The sequence below is a fragment of the Bufo bufo genome, chromosome 2 (genome assembly GCF_905171765.1).
Source record: "Bufo bufo chromosome 2, aBufBuf1.1, whole genome shotgun sequence".
Taxonomy (NCBI): Eukaryota; Metazoa; Chordata; class Amphibia; order Anura; family Bufonidae; genus Bufo; species Bufo bufo.
This window is the reverse complement of record NC_053390.1, coordinates 505,502,259-505,519,788: the sequence shown is the minus strand read 5'-3', so window position 1 is coordinate 505,519,788 and position 17,530 is coordinate 505,502,259. Positions and strand designations below refer to the sequence as shown.

The window sequence follows — 17,530 nt, the reverse complement described above, 5'->3', positions numbered from 1 at the left end:
TCCTGTTTTTGAGGCTCACCAATGGTTTACATCTTGTGGTGAACCCTCTGTATTTACTCTGGTGAAGTCTTCTCTTGATTGTTGACTTTGACACACATACACCTACCTCCTGGAGAGTGTTCTTCATCTGGCTAACTGTTGTAAAGGGTGTTTTCTTCACCAGGGAAAGAATTCTTCGGTCATCCACCACAGTTGTTTTCCGTGGTTTTCCGGGTCTTTTGGTGTTGCTGAGCTCACCGGTTCGTTCCTTCTTTTTAAGAATGTTCCAAACAGTTGTTTTGGCCACGCCTAATGTTTTTGCTATCTCTCTGATGGGTTTGTTTTGTTTTTTCAGCCTAATGATGGCTTGCTTCACTGATAGTGACAGTTCTTTGGATCTCATCTTGAGAGTTGAGAGCAACAGATTCCAAATGCAAATGTACACTTGAAATGAACTCTGGACCTTTTATCTGCTCATTGTAATTGGGATAATGAGTGAATAACAGACACCTGGCCATGGAACAGCTGAGAAGCCAATTGTCCCATTACTTTTGGTCCCTTAACAAGTGGGAGGCACATATGCAAACTGTTGTAATTCCTGCACCGTTCACCTGATTTGGATGTAAATACCCTCAAGTGAGAATAAGAAGGTTTCCTAGGGGCTTAGTAATATGAACTAAAAGAAGTGCAGGTGCTGGTTAGAGGTCTTCAGCAAAGACTGTGCTCAGTAGTTAGCGTTGTTGCCTTGTAGTGCTGGGGTCCTGGGAACAAATCAACTAAGGGTAACATCTGCATGAAGTTTGTATATTCTCCCCTTACCTCATTGGGTTTGTGTCCCACACTCTTAAGGGCCCATTCACACATGTGTAGGGTCACCGTGCCTGTGTTGCGGACTGCAAATAGTGGTCTTCAAAACAGGGGCATGGCCTTGAGAACTCCACATCGCGGATGCAGACCCATTGACTTAAATGGGTCCGCAATCCGCAGGATATGCGGAGGCACTGAGCTGAAAGTCCACAGAAGGGCTTCCAAGTGTTTCAGTGGGCTTTCAGGTCCGCGCCTCCGTACTACAGAAATGGGATGTGTCCTACCTTTTGCCGTATCTTGCAGATCGCGGACCCATTCAAGTCAATACGGTCGTGTGAATGGGCCCTTAAACAATATGAAATTAATATAATAAGTAAAAAAGAACATGATAAAGAGCAGAGGGCCTTACAATGACCTGTAGAAACTAATGCAAATTGGAGATTCACTTTAAGGGGATTGTCCCACAAAGGACACTATCCGCATATTAGGTGAAAAATGTATCACTCCTGGGACCCCCGCCTTTCACCAGAATGGGGTCCCTTGTTCCTCCTCATCACACGACCATGGTGAAGAGTTTGAACAGAAACTTAGCGGAGTCTGCCACTCAACTCAAAGTTTGAGATTTCCAGACATGGCCAAGAGCTGTACTTAGCTGCTTTTATCATTCCCAAAGACTTTAAATAGAGTGTCAGCAGATATGCTTGAAGCCTCTCCATTCACTCTCCTCCTCGCCACAGTTGTAAGATGCATTGTATATGTATAGTACTTTTTAGACAGAGAGCTCCAAATCCCCTATAAAGGAAGAGCTTAATAATAAAATAGTACCTGCTTTAAATAAGCTGACAGTCTGCAGATAAAGCACATCTTGTTTGTTTCATTTCAAATCCATTGTGGTGGTGTATAGAGCCAAAAATGTTAGATTTGTGTAGTTGTCCCAATATTTATGGACCTGGCTGTATCTTCATTCATTATTCCCAGTAGGCAAACCTCAGGGGTGCAATCCACCTGAACCGGCAACAGATTAGAGAGAAATGCAGTCACCTCCCCCCAGAATATGGCAATCGGGCTGCATCTCCATATCATGTGCCAGAAATCTGCCTCCAGTTCTCCACACCGAGGACATGCCATGGATACAGCTCTACCCATTCTATGTAACCTAGTTGGTGTGAGATATGCCTGATTAATAATATATAATTGGATTATTTTGTTATTGACCGCTGATGATACTTGTAAATGGGATTCTAATAAAGCTGGTATGGATTCTTCTGCAAGTGTGGGTATCAAATTTTTATATTTGTCAATTACTGTGAGGGGATTAGTGCTAACCCTCGCCTGTACCAGGTGTGAGTAGATTACTGATACTAGCCCTCTAGGACCTTGAGTTTTGACGACTCCTATGAGTGGATACCTAGAGATTGTTGGGCCACCACTTGGGAATTTACTCTGTATGGCGAATCTAAGTTGTAAATATGAGAAGAAATGGGTTCTGGGGATATTGTATTTCTGTGATAGTGCCTCAAACGTCATTAATACGCCCTGATTATAAATGTTTCCAAGGGTTATAACCCCTGCCAATTGCCATCTGTCTGCTCCCATAACCACCAGCGTTTGCAGCAGCGATTGGTTGCCCCACAGAGGAATATCAGAAACAACTTCTGTAAATTGTGACAGTGCTTTAGCCTCCTCCATTCTGTTTGGGCTAGGTTATGCAGCGGCAGAAGTGGCTTCAGGAATTTAGGAGGCATCTCCAGAACTGACCATAACGTGTGACAATTCAGGTCATCGGTTGTATACCAGGTATGTATGAGCCTTAATTGGCCCGGTAGATAATAAATGTAAAAGTCCGGTAATGCCATACCTCCCTATGTTTTGGGGCGTTTTAGTATATCTAAACTAAGTTTGGCACGAGATCTGCCCCAGATAAAGGCTCTGGTTAGTGAGTTTAACTCTTTAAACACTGATTTGGGAATATGCACCTCCGAGTGTTGAAAGACATAAAGGACCTTGGGGAGTATAATCATTTTAATTTGATTAATGTGTCCTGCCACTAATATCGGCAGTGTCTTCCAATTTTGAAGTTTGTGTTGTATATGCTCAATTAAGGGGTAAACGTTAAGTGTCAGGGCCTGGGAATTTTTTTGGTGATGTGTACGCCTAGATACTTTAATGTGTCTAAGACTTTTTGTTGTTTCACGTAGGAGGGACCTGTCCAGGCTGTCCTGCCGAGAGGCATATATACAGATTTCTCCCAGTTGATTCTCAGTCCTGAGAACTCCCCAAATGCATCTATCAGAGCTATTGTATTGGAAAGGGAAGTATCCAGAGATGATAAATATAGGATCATATCATCAGCATATGATCCTATGCGGATCTCTCCCTCCTATGGTCACTCCGTTTATGTTGTTGCTACTCCTTACCCTAATTGCCAGCGTCTCTATTGCCAAAGCAAATAAAAGTGGTGACAGGGGGCAGCCTTGTCTCGTTCCTCTGTGGAGAGGGAAGCATTCTGATAGTTCCCCATTTATCAGTAGCCTCCTTACCGGGTTACTGTACAGAATAGTGATCCATCTGAAGAACTTTGGGCCAAACCCATAACCCCTGCATGCACCCCAACAAGTAAGCCCATTCTACTGAGTCAAATGCCTTTGCGGCGTCTAGTGATGCCAGGGCCCAGTCTGCATCTAGTAAATATCCCATCTGTGCAACCACCTGAACCTGTCTGATATTTTCTGTAGAGGACTTCCCTGGCATAAAACCTGTTTGGTCTTGGTGTATCAATGACAGAATTACCTGATTAAGACGCGTAGCCAAGATTCTGGTCAAGATTTTGTAGTCTGCATTTAGCAGCGCTATAGGTCTCTATGAACTGCATTCTAAGGGTTCTTTATCAGGTTTAAGTAAGAGTATTATAGTGGCTTCCGTAAATGAGTTGGGCAAGCATCCCATTTCCAAGGCCAAATGAAATGTGGATAATAGTTGGGGAGCTACTACTTCTGCATATTTAGCATATACCTCTTTGGGAAGCCCTTCCGGGCCAGGAGATTTCCCGTTATTAAGGTCTGAAATGGTTTGTGTTATTTCGTCCAAGCTAAACGGTTGATCCAGTTGGGCACTTTGGGACGCAGAAAGTTTGGGGAGGGAGATACCTTCCAGATGCGTAGTTATCTCTGCCTCCGATACTGTTATACTAGAGTTATAAGGCTGGGTTCACTGTTATGGGGGGATCTGTGAAGGACACTGTTATGTGGGGATCTGGGGATGGCACTGTTATGGGGGATCTGTGGATGACGCACTGTTATGCGGGGATCTGTGGATGACGCACTGTTATGGGGGGATCTGTGGATGACGCACTTATGGGGGGATCTGTGGATGACGCACTTATGGGGGGATCTGTGGATGACGCACTGTTATGGGGGATTTGTGATGGAAACTGTTACGGGGGGATCTGTGGCTGACACTGTTACAGGGGGATCTGTGGCTGACACTGTTACAGGGGGATCTGTGGCTGACACTGTTACAGGGGGGATCTGTGGCTGGCACAGTTACAGGGGGATCTGTGGCTGGCACACTTACAGGGGGGATCTGTGGCTGACACTGTTACAGGGGGGATCTGTGGCTGGCACAGTTACAGGGGGTATCTGTGGCTGGCACAGTTACAGGGGGGATCTGTGGCTGGCACAGTTACAGGGGGGATCTGTGGCTGGCACAGTTACAGGGGGGATCTGTGGCTGGCACAGTTACAGGGGGGATCTGTGGCTGGCACAGTTACAGGGGGGATCTGTGGCTGGCACTGTTATATATGTGCCATTCACAGACCCCCCACCCCATAACAGTGCCATCCACAGACCCCCCCACCCCTTAACTGGGCCATCCCCATAAAACTGTTATCCACAGATTCCATCCCCCCCCCCCCGCCGCTGCAGCTCCAGTGCTGCAGTATACAAATATAAAATGTCTCATTCAATTATGTGATTAAACATGCCCCCTCACTCCTAATATTACCGTACATCCTAACCGCTTCTGTACAATGCAGGCAGGCCGGATGGCCTGCTCAGCCTGCTTCATTCATAAAGTAGGCGGCGCAGGCATGTGACATCAGGGAGTTATGCTGCCGCCCGGCCTGCCTGCCTGCATTCTACAGAAGCGGTTAGGGTGTACGGTAATATTAAAAGTGGGGGGGCATGTTTAATCAGTTTTAATTGAATGAGACATTTTATATTTGTATAGTGCAGCACTGGAGCGGCGGAGCCGGACTACAGTGACTGCACCGCCCTGCCGCAAATTGCCGCCCCCAGCTCCTCCTTCCAGTCCCTCCCCGCTCGCATATACATCGCAGCCTGCGATGTAAAACTGTCAGCATTCGCCCCATAAGACGCAGGGGCATTTCCCCCCCATTTGGAGGGGGGAAAGTGCGTCTTATGGGGCGAAAAATACGGTACATATGGGTCCGCGCTACGCTTGAATGAGGATTATTTCGTAAACAGGCGGTCTTCACAGAGATATTTCAGGTTCACAGATGCATCCCCGATAAGTGGTCTCGATATCAACCAGCAGTGCGATTTCCTTCAAGAAGGACAGATCATAGTGCAATACCCGAATCATTTTTAAAAGATATAATTTATTGTAATTACTAACTTGCGTATAAGCATATAAAACTTGTCCGACCTGGTTTTGCTTACACTTCGTCTGGGGCGTCACACTCTAATCCACCCGAACGCTGATTTAAATAGTCCATGATCACATGAGCTTAGAATAACATGTCATTTCTGGTTTCCAAAATACAAATTAATACAAAGTTGCATAATGTTCTCATATGTAGAATAAAATTTCCTACGGCATATAATTAATCAGTTACAATATGAATGCAGAAATCACGGCATATAATTAATCAGTTACAACAGTAAATACATAAATCACTCTGTCAATAGCACTAACCGCACTAACATCACGCAGCCTATATAAATGCTCTTGGAATGGCAGCATGATCGTAGATCTACCAGTTAGTGCCCTGTTCTCGGAGTGCCTAACAATATTCCAGTTCGGTCGGTGGGCAGTATAATACCTTGCCCTATGTAGCTATTAAAATATATATATATATATATATATATATATATATAGATATAGATATAGATATAAGATATGGAAATCTGGAACCTCTCAACTACCTTATAATGCCTAATATAATCCCATTACCTTATTCCATCTATTATTCCCACCCTCTACCCTTCAGAGAGGAAGCCTATGAGTACTATAGTGGTAACCATATAGACCCTATTTTGGAATAATGTTATATTAATCCATGCTAACAGCTTTCATATCCCATTCGATATTAAGGCCTTTGGGATGTAGTGTATTTAATTCAAAAATCCACTGTGCTTCCCTCTTATTTATTTGTTTCACCGCATCCCCACCTCTCCAGTTCTTATGTACGTGTTCAACACCCACAAATCTTGTCCTGCAGGATTTTTTTGATGAACTTTTTTAAAATGTGCGGATACACTGTGGGTTTCAAGACCCCTTCTTATATTCCCAATGTATTCACTGATTCTTGTTTTAAGTTTCCTTAGGGTTCTACCCACATATTGTAACTTGCAGGGCCACTCTAGCACATAAATTACCCCTGCAGACTCACAAGATAGGTGTCCTCTAACTCTCATTTCTTTTTGACTAGAGCACGAAGATATTATATTTTGCATTCTACGTTTCTTATCTATCATAGATCTATTTTTGCAGCCAGAACAAAAACCACACCACACAAAATTATTCTTGCTGGTGGCCTTAGTCTTTTTCTTCAAACACCCCTGTACTATTTTAGTGCGAACTGAGGGGGCCCTTCTGAAAATGAACGGTGGTTTATCCGTAATCATAGGGCCAATGACCACATCATTTTTCAGGACTCTCCAGTTCTTCTGGATTATGTGTTTAATCTGGGGACACAAGGCTGAACAGGTGGTTTTGAAATCCATTTGTATTTATCAGTATTTTTATTATTATTATTATTATTATTATCCTTTTTAGCCGTACTGTTTTCCTCAATCCAGACTATAGGCCAGTAGAACCGGGATGCATCTGCCAATGATGGTGTGTGGCAGAAGCATGCTGGCTGCAGCTACAGCATTAATATCACAATTTAAGTAAAAGCATGTAAAAGTTGAAGCCCTAAGGTAGAACTAGACATAATCAAACAGCTGTATCTAAACATATCTGAAACACGTCAATTAAATCAAACCAGTTCTTTGACGTCTTCTGGTAGTCAGTTCTCAATTTATGCTGAGGGTCTTAGCGTCTTGGGGATCGTCTCCACAGGGCTAGACACTCCGAGACTTCTCCGGGCGAGGTGAAGAATATTGCCCTAACTACTTACATACCGGAGGCTATAACCGGAGAACGGAGCGGCGCCCGGGGATAACAGTAAGTGCAGCGGGATCCCTGGGCGCCGCTCTACACTTCTGTATACTTAGTTTAGAGGCTTTCCTCTGGTGAAAGGTCCTCTTTAAGATCATATATGGATCTGGGTACAGTGGAGGTAGTATCTTCAATGCGTGAGATACGCTCTTCAGTGTGCTGAACTCTTTCTCGCAGGTTATGCAGGTCTTCGCGCAGTAATACCAGATCAATTTTGACTTCATCTAATTTTCCCGTGAGAGAAGTCTGGCATGCAGTGATAGCTTCCAGGACTTGAGCTGATACTTGCTTAAGGCCTCATGCACACGACTGTTGTTGTGTTCCGTTCCGCAAAATGGGGTTCCGTTGTTCCGTGATCCGTTTCCGTTTTTGTTTCCGTGTGTCTTCCTTTATTTTTGGAGGATCACCAGACATGAAGGAAAGCAAAAAAAGTCTAAGTCAAGTTTGCCATGCAAATGATAGGAAAAAAACTGACGCGGACGCGGATGACAATCTTGTGTGCCTCCGCGTTTTTTCACGGTCCCATTGATTTGAATGGGTCCGCAAACCGTTTTCCGTGAAAAAAAAAAGGACAGGTTATATTTTTTTGACTAGAACCACGGATCACGGATGCGGATGACAAACAGTGCATTAGCCGAGTTTTCAACGGACCCATTGAAAGTCAATGGGTCCGCAGAAAATCACAAAAAACGGAACAACGGACACGGAATAAAACAGTCGTGTGCATGAGGCCTAAGAGTGAGTTCTTCATGATCCACCTCAGGAGGCACTATAGGAGCTGAGACATTTGATGCAGTACTTGCCCTTGTATGCACATTCCTCTGCGGTAGAGGTGACCGCGTGCCATCGTAAGGGACTTCTTGCAGAGGCTTGTCTTTGCACTCTACTGTGTGGGGAAAATGTGTGCAGCGTGTCTCCGATAGCAGAGCTTGCCCGCCTGTAAGTTCCTTCTTCTACCCCTGCGCTGTGGGGAAGCCGCCAAGATGGCCGTTTGGCGGGAAATCTGTGGGGCCTGCCGCAATGGTCGGGCTTTCTCCCTCCGATGTGTACAACCAGTACTCCTCCGCTTAATCCTCTCCCCTATATCTCTCCTTGTCTGTCGCGCCTGAGCACTCTGCAGGGCTGCCGCTCGTGCTGTGCACTTCTCTCCCCCTGACCTGTTCCGTCCCGGCACTCGGTACAGCTCTCGGCGCGGCTATCCCCGATATCTCTGCAAGCTAAGTCCAGTGCGCGCTGTCTTCTGTATTCAGCAGGGCTCAGTCGGATGAACTTTAGAAGGGCTTTGTGTTCCAGGATTTGTCAAAGCTGTAGCAATGGCCACGGAGCTCTCCTACACACGTTCAGCCATCTTGGCTGCTGGCCACGCCCCGCCATGATGATTATTATCATCAGTGGTTCAATTAGACAGGTGTGTATTCTTTGCCGACTATTTATATTGGCATTAGTCTGACCTCTAGTGGTTCATCAGTACAACAGGTTCATATTCACTAAGACTGTTCTAATTAGTACACCCACAAAAATGTTGCGCAAGTCAGCTGAAATTAGCCTTACGCCTCCAAGAAAGTAGGCAAAATCAGGCACAACCTACCACTCACCAAACAGAGGCAGAAAAGTACGCCAGCCCTAGAATGGAGTAGAAATTAGACTGTTTTTACTACTAAATCAGGCACAAAATAAGGTGCACCTACATAAATAGGTTGGAAATCTCTAGTGAATTTATCACAAATTCCAGTTAGGAACTAATGTTAATGTGACAGGCTTGTCAGTTTTGTTGCCCTTCCTAATGGCTCATAGTTTAGAAGGACAGCGCATGGCCTGAACGCTTACCCATTAAATTCAGTGGGCAAATTCACATGTCTGTTTTCTTCATTCCCTTTTATTCTGGAACTACTTCCTCCTAATTTTGCTCACTGATTAGCCATAATTGTGCAGGTCCTGACCCATTGAGGCTTGGATTCCACAAGACCTCTGAAGATGTCCTATGGTATCTGGCACTTATACGTTAGCTTCCAGCACCTAAACTTCAAGAAATGACAGTTCACTTGCCGATCTAATATATCCCATTTCTTGACAGGTGCCATTATAAGGAAATAATCAATGTTATTTATAAGCAGTTTTAATGTTAAGGCTATATACATAACTTTAGATGAAGACGTGAGAGATAAAGCTGAAAAACTGAGTGTACCATGCCGTCAAGCCTTTTAGGCTAGGCATACAGTAACTCTTTTTACTTCAACCCTCCTGCCGTCTTCTTAAAGTGTCTTTTATTTCCCAGGTAACAAAGGTGTTCAATTACAGCAAGTGGGAGAAGACGTGTAATGTCTTGTTTATCATTTTTGCGTTGGTTTTCAGCTTCACTCGTCTGTATATCCTACCCACAAGGTGAGATCTTGATTTCACTCTATGTTGTGTTTGCTGAGCATATGAATTTGTGGTGTGATTGTTAGGGCTCATGCACACGAGCAAACAGCGGGTCCGCAATATATGGGTACCGGCTGTGTTCACTAGGTATAACAGATGCAGACCCATTGACTTGAATAGGTCTGCAATCTGCAGGATACAGAGAGGAGGCACAGTTAGGAAGCACTACAAAGCGGGATTTCGGTCTGTGACTTCGCAACGCAAAAAATAGAATATGTTCTATTTTTTTGCGGTGCGGAACATATCTTGGGTATCGCGGACCCATTCCAGTGAATGGGTCCGCATCCTCAAACGGCATGAGCTCGGCTGGTACCCATGCATCGCGGACCGCTATTTGCGTAAGCCCTTAGGCTTTGTTAACATATGTGTCTAGGCATCTGTCAAAACTAAAGCCACAGTGTTGTGCCGGATTTGTCATATGCTGTGTGCTGTGCTATTCTTACTATGAAATCTGGCAGCATTGCTGAGACATTTGCAAATGTGAACATATCCTTAGATTGTGCCACACATTGTATATTTATGATGAGCTTTTTGTACAATAAAAAATAGAAGCAAGCAGTTGGATGTTATGCTGGGTTCCCACCAACACTATCAGTTTCCATTGTTCTGTTCCCTTAGGGCTCATGCACACAACCGTATGTATTATGCGGTCTGCAAAACAATCTGCAAAAAATACGGATGACGTCTGTGTCCATTTCATATTTTTCGGAATGGAACAGCTGGTCCCTAATAAAACAGTGATATGCTTGTCTGTAATGTGGACAATAACAGGACATGTTCTATTCTTTTGCGGAACGGAAATACGGAAATGGAATGCACACTGAGTAACTTCTGTTTTTTTGGCGGACCCATTGAAATGAATGGTTTCGCATACGGTTTGCAAAAAAAACGGAACAGACACGGAAAGATAAAAACGTTCGTGTGCATGAGTCCTTAGGCCTCATGCACACAAACGTATTTTGTTTCCGTGTCCATTCCATTTTTTTGCAGATAGGATGCAGACCCATTCATTTCAATGGGTCTGTAAAAAATGCAGACAGCACACTGCGTCTGAAGAAAGCACGATCTAGTGCTGAAACGCATCACTATGTATTAATAAGTGACTGAATAAACCGCACTGAAAATTCAATCGCGAGTGCCGGTCTTCTTCCTTTATATAGCACACTGCGTGCTGTCTGGATCTGTATGTCTGTTCTGTAGCCCCACAAAAAAGATAGAACATATCCTATTCTTGTCATTTTTGCAGACAAGGATAGGCATTGTTACAATGGATCTGCAAAAAACTGATGCTTTTTCATCCGTATTTTTTGCGGATCCACAATACATACAGTCGTGTGCATGAGCACTTAGGCTGAGTTCACTCTTCAGTTATTTCCATCAGTTCTTGTGAGCCCAAACCAGGTGTGGATCAAAGACACAGAACAGGATCAGATCTTTCCATTATACCTCATCTCTGAGGAGTCTTTGCTACTGGTTTTGGCTCACAATAACTGATGGAAATAACTTTCCAAATAACTGAAGTGTTAAATCAGCCTTATAAGAGCAGATCCACAAAAACAACAGAAATTCCAGATCCAGCACATAATTGAACTAGGGCTGCAGTAAACGATTATTTTAGAAATCGAGTATTCTATCGATTATTTTTTACAATTAATCGAGTACTCTAATAACAAAAGTTCCCCCCAGTGCCATCAGCTCCCTTCCCCCCAGTGCCATCAGCTCCACTATCCCCCAGTGCCATCAGCTCCCCCCGTGCCGTCAGCTCCATTCCCCCAGTGCCTTCAGCTCTTCCCCACCCATCTGCCATCAGCTGTCCCCCTAGTGCCATCAGCTGTCCCCCTAGTGCCATCAGCTGTCCCCCTAGGGCCATCAGCTGTCCCCTCAGTACCATCAGCTTGCCCCCCCAGTGCCACCAGCTTGCCCCCCTCAGTGCCACCAACTGCCCCCAGCACCACCATTTCCCCCTCCTAGCCATGTCCCCAGCGACCGTACTTACCTTTCCTGTAGGGCCGCGGCTCCACTGCTCCTCCATCTTCTTCTCCGCGTGCTGCACTGTCGTCCTGACGTCACACAGCGTCGGGTCATAGTGCGCGCTTACGTGCACTATGACCTGACGACGATGTGTCAGGAAGAAAGTGCAGTGCGGTGCAGGCCGACAGGTGACCACAGAGCGGTGAGTAGTAGCAAGTTCTTCACTCCCGCTCCGTGGTCACATGACACAAACGAATAGGATTTTTTGGTGTCGAATTACTCGATTCAATCGAGTAATCGTTTCAGCCCTAAATTGAACTGAACGACGCTAATCATTGACCATAACATTGGTCGTACTGTTTCCGTTCAGTAGTCCACTCTTTTAGCAAAATAAAAGTCCTGCATGCATGGAGTCTCCAACACAGGTGTATAAGTGAGTAGCAGTTTATTGCGGTTTGTGTAGTTTTGAAACTCTTATGTTTTCATGTATGTTTTTAAATGGCAGCATTCTCCATGTCTGGCATTTTTGTTATTACTTCTCTATATAAGTTCCAATAGGGATAAAATATACAGAATATGATTGTATATATGTAGTAGGAAACAGATTAGATGAAAAAGAAAATTGTAGGAATTGTATATATGCCTTGCAAGTGTCATGAAATTGTACTGAGGCTGTTAGTATTTATGTAACAGGCAGTGAGTGTTTACCCACTGTACCAACTAACCGGTCTGACTTTGGGCTAGTCCTAAGGGTGTTATCCTGGCAATTCCCTGGTTTTCAACCTTTAGGCCTCTTTCACACTACAGTATTTTGCGTTCAGTATACTGGACGTTTTTTGAGTTCAGTATACGGAACAGATACTGAACCATTCATTTCAATGGTTCAGCAAAAAATACTGAAGTGTCTCCGTGTGCATTCCGTTTCAGTATTTCAGTATTTCCGTGCCGTGGAAAGATAGAACATGTCCTATGTTTCTCCGCAAATCACGGTCCGTGGCTCCATTAAAGTCAATGGGTCCGCAAAAAAACGGAATGCATACGGAAGGCATCCGTATGTCATCCGTATGTCATCCGTTTTTTGCGGATCCGTCATTAACAAATGCTAGGCCCAGCCCACTGTGGCCATGTGTTTCTTGTTGCCAAACTTTGGCTGAGCACAAATACAGGTGGCTTCCGTTTTTGATCCGTGAAAAACGGACCGTATACGGGAACCATACGGAAACCATACTGAAAGGTTTTTGCGGACATACTGAACGGAAACGGAGACACAACGGAACCCAAAAACGGGACAACGGATCCGTGAAAAACGGAACGCAAAACACTGAAATGGACATACTGTAGTGTGAAAGAGGCCTTAACCCCTATACAGGGATCTGGCCATTGCTGCAGGGGACCCACTAAGCTGCTACTTCTTGGAATAGTCCTGGTGCAGTTGTCAGCTGAACTAAAGGTCAGGTCCAGGGCATCCTTTCTGTGGACTGGTGCCCAGAACTGAACTACATATACCAGATGAGGCTGCTCCAAAACTTTGTAAAGAGGTAGTATTACATCCCTGTCCTGCGAGTCCATGCCTATTTTAATACATGACAATATCCTCCTAGCCTTAGAAGCAGCTGATTGACATTATATGCTATTATTTAATCTATGCTCGACAAGTACACCCACTCTACAAGTGACTCTCCTAGGATTATTCGCCCTAGGACATATGATGCATAGAGATTATTACTACCCAGGTGCATAACTCTACATTTATCCACATTTGCCAAGAGCATGCCCAACAAAACAAAAGTGTCCAAGTGTAGTTTTTGGACATCTTCCATAGACTACACCGTATTGCACAGCTTGGTGTCATCTGCAAAAATAAAAACAGTGCTGTCACAATTAGCAAGCATCACCAAGGGATAATGGATGGAACACTGCACGGGTCAAAATACTGCATGTGTCACAATGTACCAGCATCACCCAGGGATAAGGGTTGGAACCCTGTGTGTGTCACAATCAGGAGGCATAAACCAGAGGCAATGGATGGAACACTTTGTGTGTCACAATGGGCCAGCATCATCCTGGGATAATATACTAATCACAGGTCGGCACTGCTTGCTTTGAAGTCGCGGTGCACGTGTCTGTGGGATGGCGTTCCCAATGAAATATTGCAGAGAAGACCGGCACTCGCTGTAGATAAATCTTGTATTTATTGGTCACATATATAGGAAATAAGTGACGCGTTTCGGTGCTACCGCACCTTCATCAGACTTATCACCATACAAGAAAAATATCATGTTTAAATAGACCGCCAAATTACAGGGAAATGACATCACACAGTAAACCCCTCCCACCAATCAGTGTTAAATCGAAACATATAAACAAAATAGAATCAAGCTTTGTTGCAGCATTTTTTAGGATTCAATAAATAAATCAATATTAATTTTTCCTTCCTTATTGTGTTCTCCTTTTCTTTAGGTCCGCTTTAGAAAAATAAGAAATAAATTATTTTCCCAAAAAGTTTTTTTTACCCCAAATTTTTTTTGCATTTTTAGCACAAAAAAATATATTTGTAAATTTTTTTGTAAGGTAATCAATCAAAGGAAGCTTTGTACGTTGTATTCACGATTGAGTCCACGGGGCTCAAGCCTTTGTAATCGGTGTATCCAATAAGCCTCCCTTTTAAGCAGTCATTTATTTCTATCTCCACCTCGCCGTGGGAGGGGTACACTTTCAATGATCTGGTAACGTAGTTGTGCTACTGTGTGTCTGTGCTCGTGGAAGTGAAATGGTACGGGTAATAGTAGATTTGTGATTGCTCAATCTATCTTTCATCCTTGTAGAAGTTTCCCCCATGTACAGTAGACCACAAGGGCACTTCAAAATATACACAACATAACGGCTATCGCATGTAAAAAAGCCTTTGATAGGTATACGTTCACCCGATTGTGGGTGTGTAAAATGTGTACCCCTGATTATGCTGGAACAATGTACATAATTTAAACAGGGGAAAATTCCCATTTTGGGGGTAGCCAATACTCTCTGTATGGGTCCAGTTCTATTGCTGCCAGTATCTGCCCGTACTATCCTGTCACGTATGTTGCTAGCTCTTTTAAAACACATCATGGGTGGTTGTCTAAATTCCACCACTTGTGGGTAAGATTTTGATACCACATGCCAGTGTTTGTTTATTATCCCTTTCAATCTCTGGGTCCATGGATGGTACTTAACTACAAGTGGAATCCGTGATTGTTTCGGGGGTTTATCCTGTTGTGTATCCTCAACTCTGTTCCTTTGTTCCTGTAATAAATGATCAGGGTAACCTCTCTCCCTAAATTTCTGAGTCATCTCATCTAGTCTAACCTTGCATGTCTCAGTATCGTCCACTATACGTTTAACCCTTTGGAACTGTGAATAGGGGAGAGATTTTTTTTGTGGCTGCTGGGTGGTTACTAGTGTAAGCAAGCAAACTATTCCTATCAGTACTTTTTGTGAATAGGTCCGTGTATATCACACCCATGTCATCCTTAATTACCCACGTGTCCAGGAATGAAATTCTATGTATGTCAAAATGCAGAGTGAATTTTAATTAAGGCCAGACTGAATTGAGGTACAGTGTAAATTGTTGAAGGGATCGAACGTCGCCACGCCATACGCAAAAAATGTTGTCGATAAAACGACGCCAAAATTTGCAGTGTTCCTTGTAAAAATCATTAGTATAGATAAATTCTGTCTCAAATTGCGCCATATAACAATTTGCGTATGGCAGTGCGACGTTCGATCCCATCGCGGTCACACGCCGCTGCTGATAAAAAGAGTCCTGAAATAAAAAGTAATTCTGTTCAAGAACAATCCTCAATAACGTCAGAAAAAATTCCCGTTCTACATTTTTATAGTGACTCGATGCTAGGAGTGTATGAATCGCTTTCAAACCTTTGTCGTGTGATATGGATGTATAGAAATTACATACATCGAAGGTAACAAGTATGTCATCTCTATCTGAATTAAAGGATTAAATTTCCTGCAAAAAATGCTCAGTATCACGTAAATACGAGGGAGACAATTTAGTGAAAGGTGTGAATATCTTCTCAAGAAAAACAGCCAAAGGTGAGAGGATCGAGTCAGTCAGGGACTTTTTTAGAAAATAATTTTTTTCTTATTTTTCTATAGCAGACCTAAAGAAAAGGAGAACACAATAAGGAAGGAAAAAATTATTATATTGATTTATTTATTGAATCCTAAAAAATGCTGCAACAAAGCTTGATTCTATCCTGGGATAATAGATAGAACACTGTGCATGTCACAATGATCCAGCATCATCCAGGGATGGTCCATTATGACATGCACAGTATTTTATCTATTATCCCTGGATGATCCAGCATCATCCAGGGATAATAGATAAAATACTGTGCATGTCATAATGGACCATCATCATCCAGGAATAATGGATAGAACACTGTGCATGTCATAATGGACCATCATCATCCAGGAATAATGGGTAGAACACTGTGCATGTCATAATGGACCATCATCATCCAGGGATAATGGATAGAACACTGTGCATGTCATAATGGACCATCATCATCCAGGAATAATGGATAGAACACGGTGCATGTCATAATGGACCATCATCCTCCAGGGATAATGGATAGAACACAGTGCATGTCATAATGGGCCATCATCATCCAGGGATAATGGATAGAACACTGTGCATGTCATAATTGACCATCATCATCCAGGAATAATGGATAGAACACTGTGCATGTCATAATGGTCCATCATAGTAACATAGTACATAACATAGTACATAAGGCCGAAAAAAGACATTTGTCCATCCAGTTCGGCCTGTCATCCTACAAGTTGATCCAGAGGAAGGCAAAAAAACCCTGTGAGGTAGAAGCCAATTTTCCTCACTTTAGGGGAATAAAAAATTCCTTCCCGACTCCAATCAGGCAATCAGAATAACTCCCTGGATCAACGACCCCTCTCTAGTAGCTATAGCCTGTAATATTATTAAGCTCCAGAAATACATCCAGGCCCCTCTTGAATTCCTTTATTGTACTCACCATCACCACCTCCTCAGGCAGAGAGTTCCATAGTCTCACTGCTCTTACCGTAAAGAACCCTTTTCTATGTTTGTGTACAAACCTTCTTTCCTCCAAACGCAGAGGATGTCCCCTCGTCACAGTCACAGTCCTGGGGATAAATAGATGATGGGATAGATCTCTGTACTGCCCCCTGATATATTTATACATAGTAATTAGATCTCCCCTCAGTCGTCTTTTTTCTAACGTGAATAACCCTAATTTTGATAATCTTTCAGGGTACTGTAGTTGCCCCATTCCAGTTATTACTTTAGTTGCCCTCCTCTGGACCCTCTCCAGCTCTGCTATGTCTGCCTTGTTCACAGGAGCCCAGAACTGTACACAGTACTCCATGTGTGGTCTGACCAGTGATTTGTAAAGTAGTAGGAATATGTTCTCATCACGGGCATCTATGCCCCTTTTGATGCAACCCATTATCTTATTGGCCTTGGCAGCAGCTGCCTGACACTGTTTTTTGCAGCTTAGTTTGCTGTTTATTAAAATTCCTAGATCCTTTTCCATGTCAGTGTTACCGAGTGTTTTACCATTTAGTATGTATGGGTGACTTGCATTATTCCTTCCCATGTGCATACCTTTACATTTGTCAGTGTTAAACCTCATCTGCCACTTCTCTGCCCAAGCCTCCAATCTATCCAGAAATCTCTGTAGCAGTATACTGTCCTCTTCAGTGTTAATTACTTTACACAGTTTAGTGTCATCTGCGAAAATTGATATTTTACTATGCAAGCCTTCTACAAGATCATTAATAAATATATTGAAGAGAATAGGGCCCAATACTGACCCCTGAGGTACTCCGCTAGTGACAGTGACCCAATCTGAGTATGTACCGTTAATAACCACCCTCTGTTTTCTATCATTGA

The 17,530-nt window shown here is 43.5% G+C and overlaps 1 protein-coding gene across 1 annotated transcript in view; it reads left to right on the top strand.

Annotated features, from left to right (window-relative positions):
• Positions 1-17,530, top strand: part of LOC120989619 (ceramide synthase 4-like) — a 207,434-nt gene that overhangs the window by 125,653 nt on the left and 64,251 nt on the right. The window contains exon 9 of the mRNA XM_040417835.1: positions 9,467-9,573. Coding sequence (XP_040273769.1) covers positions 9,467-9,573 — 107 coding nt within the window. The remainder of the gene's footprint in view (positions 1-9,466; positions 9,574-17,530) is intronic.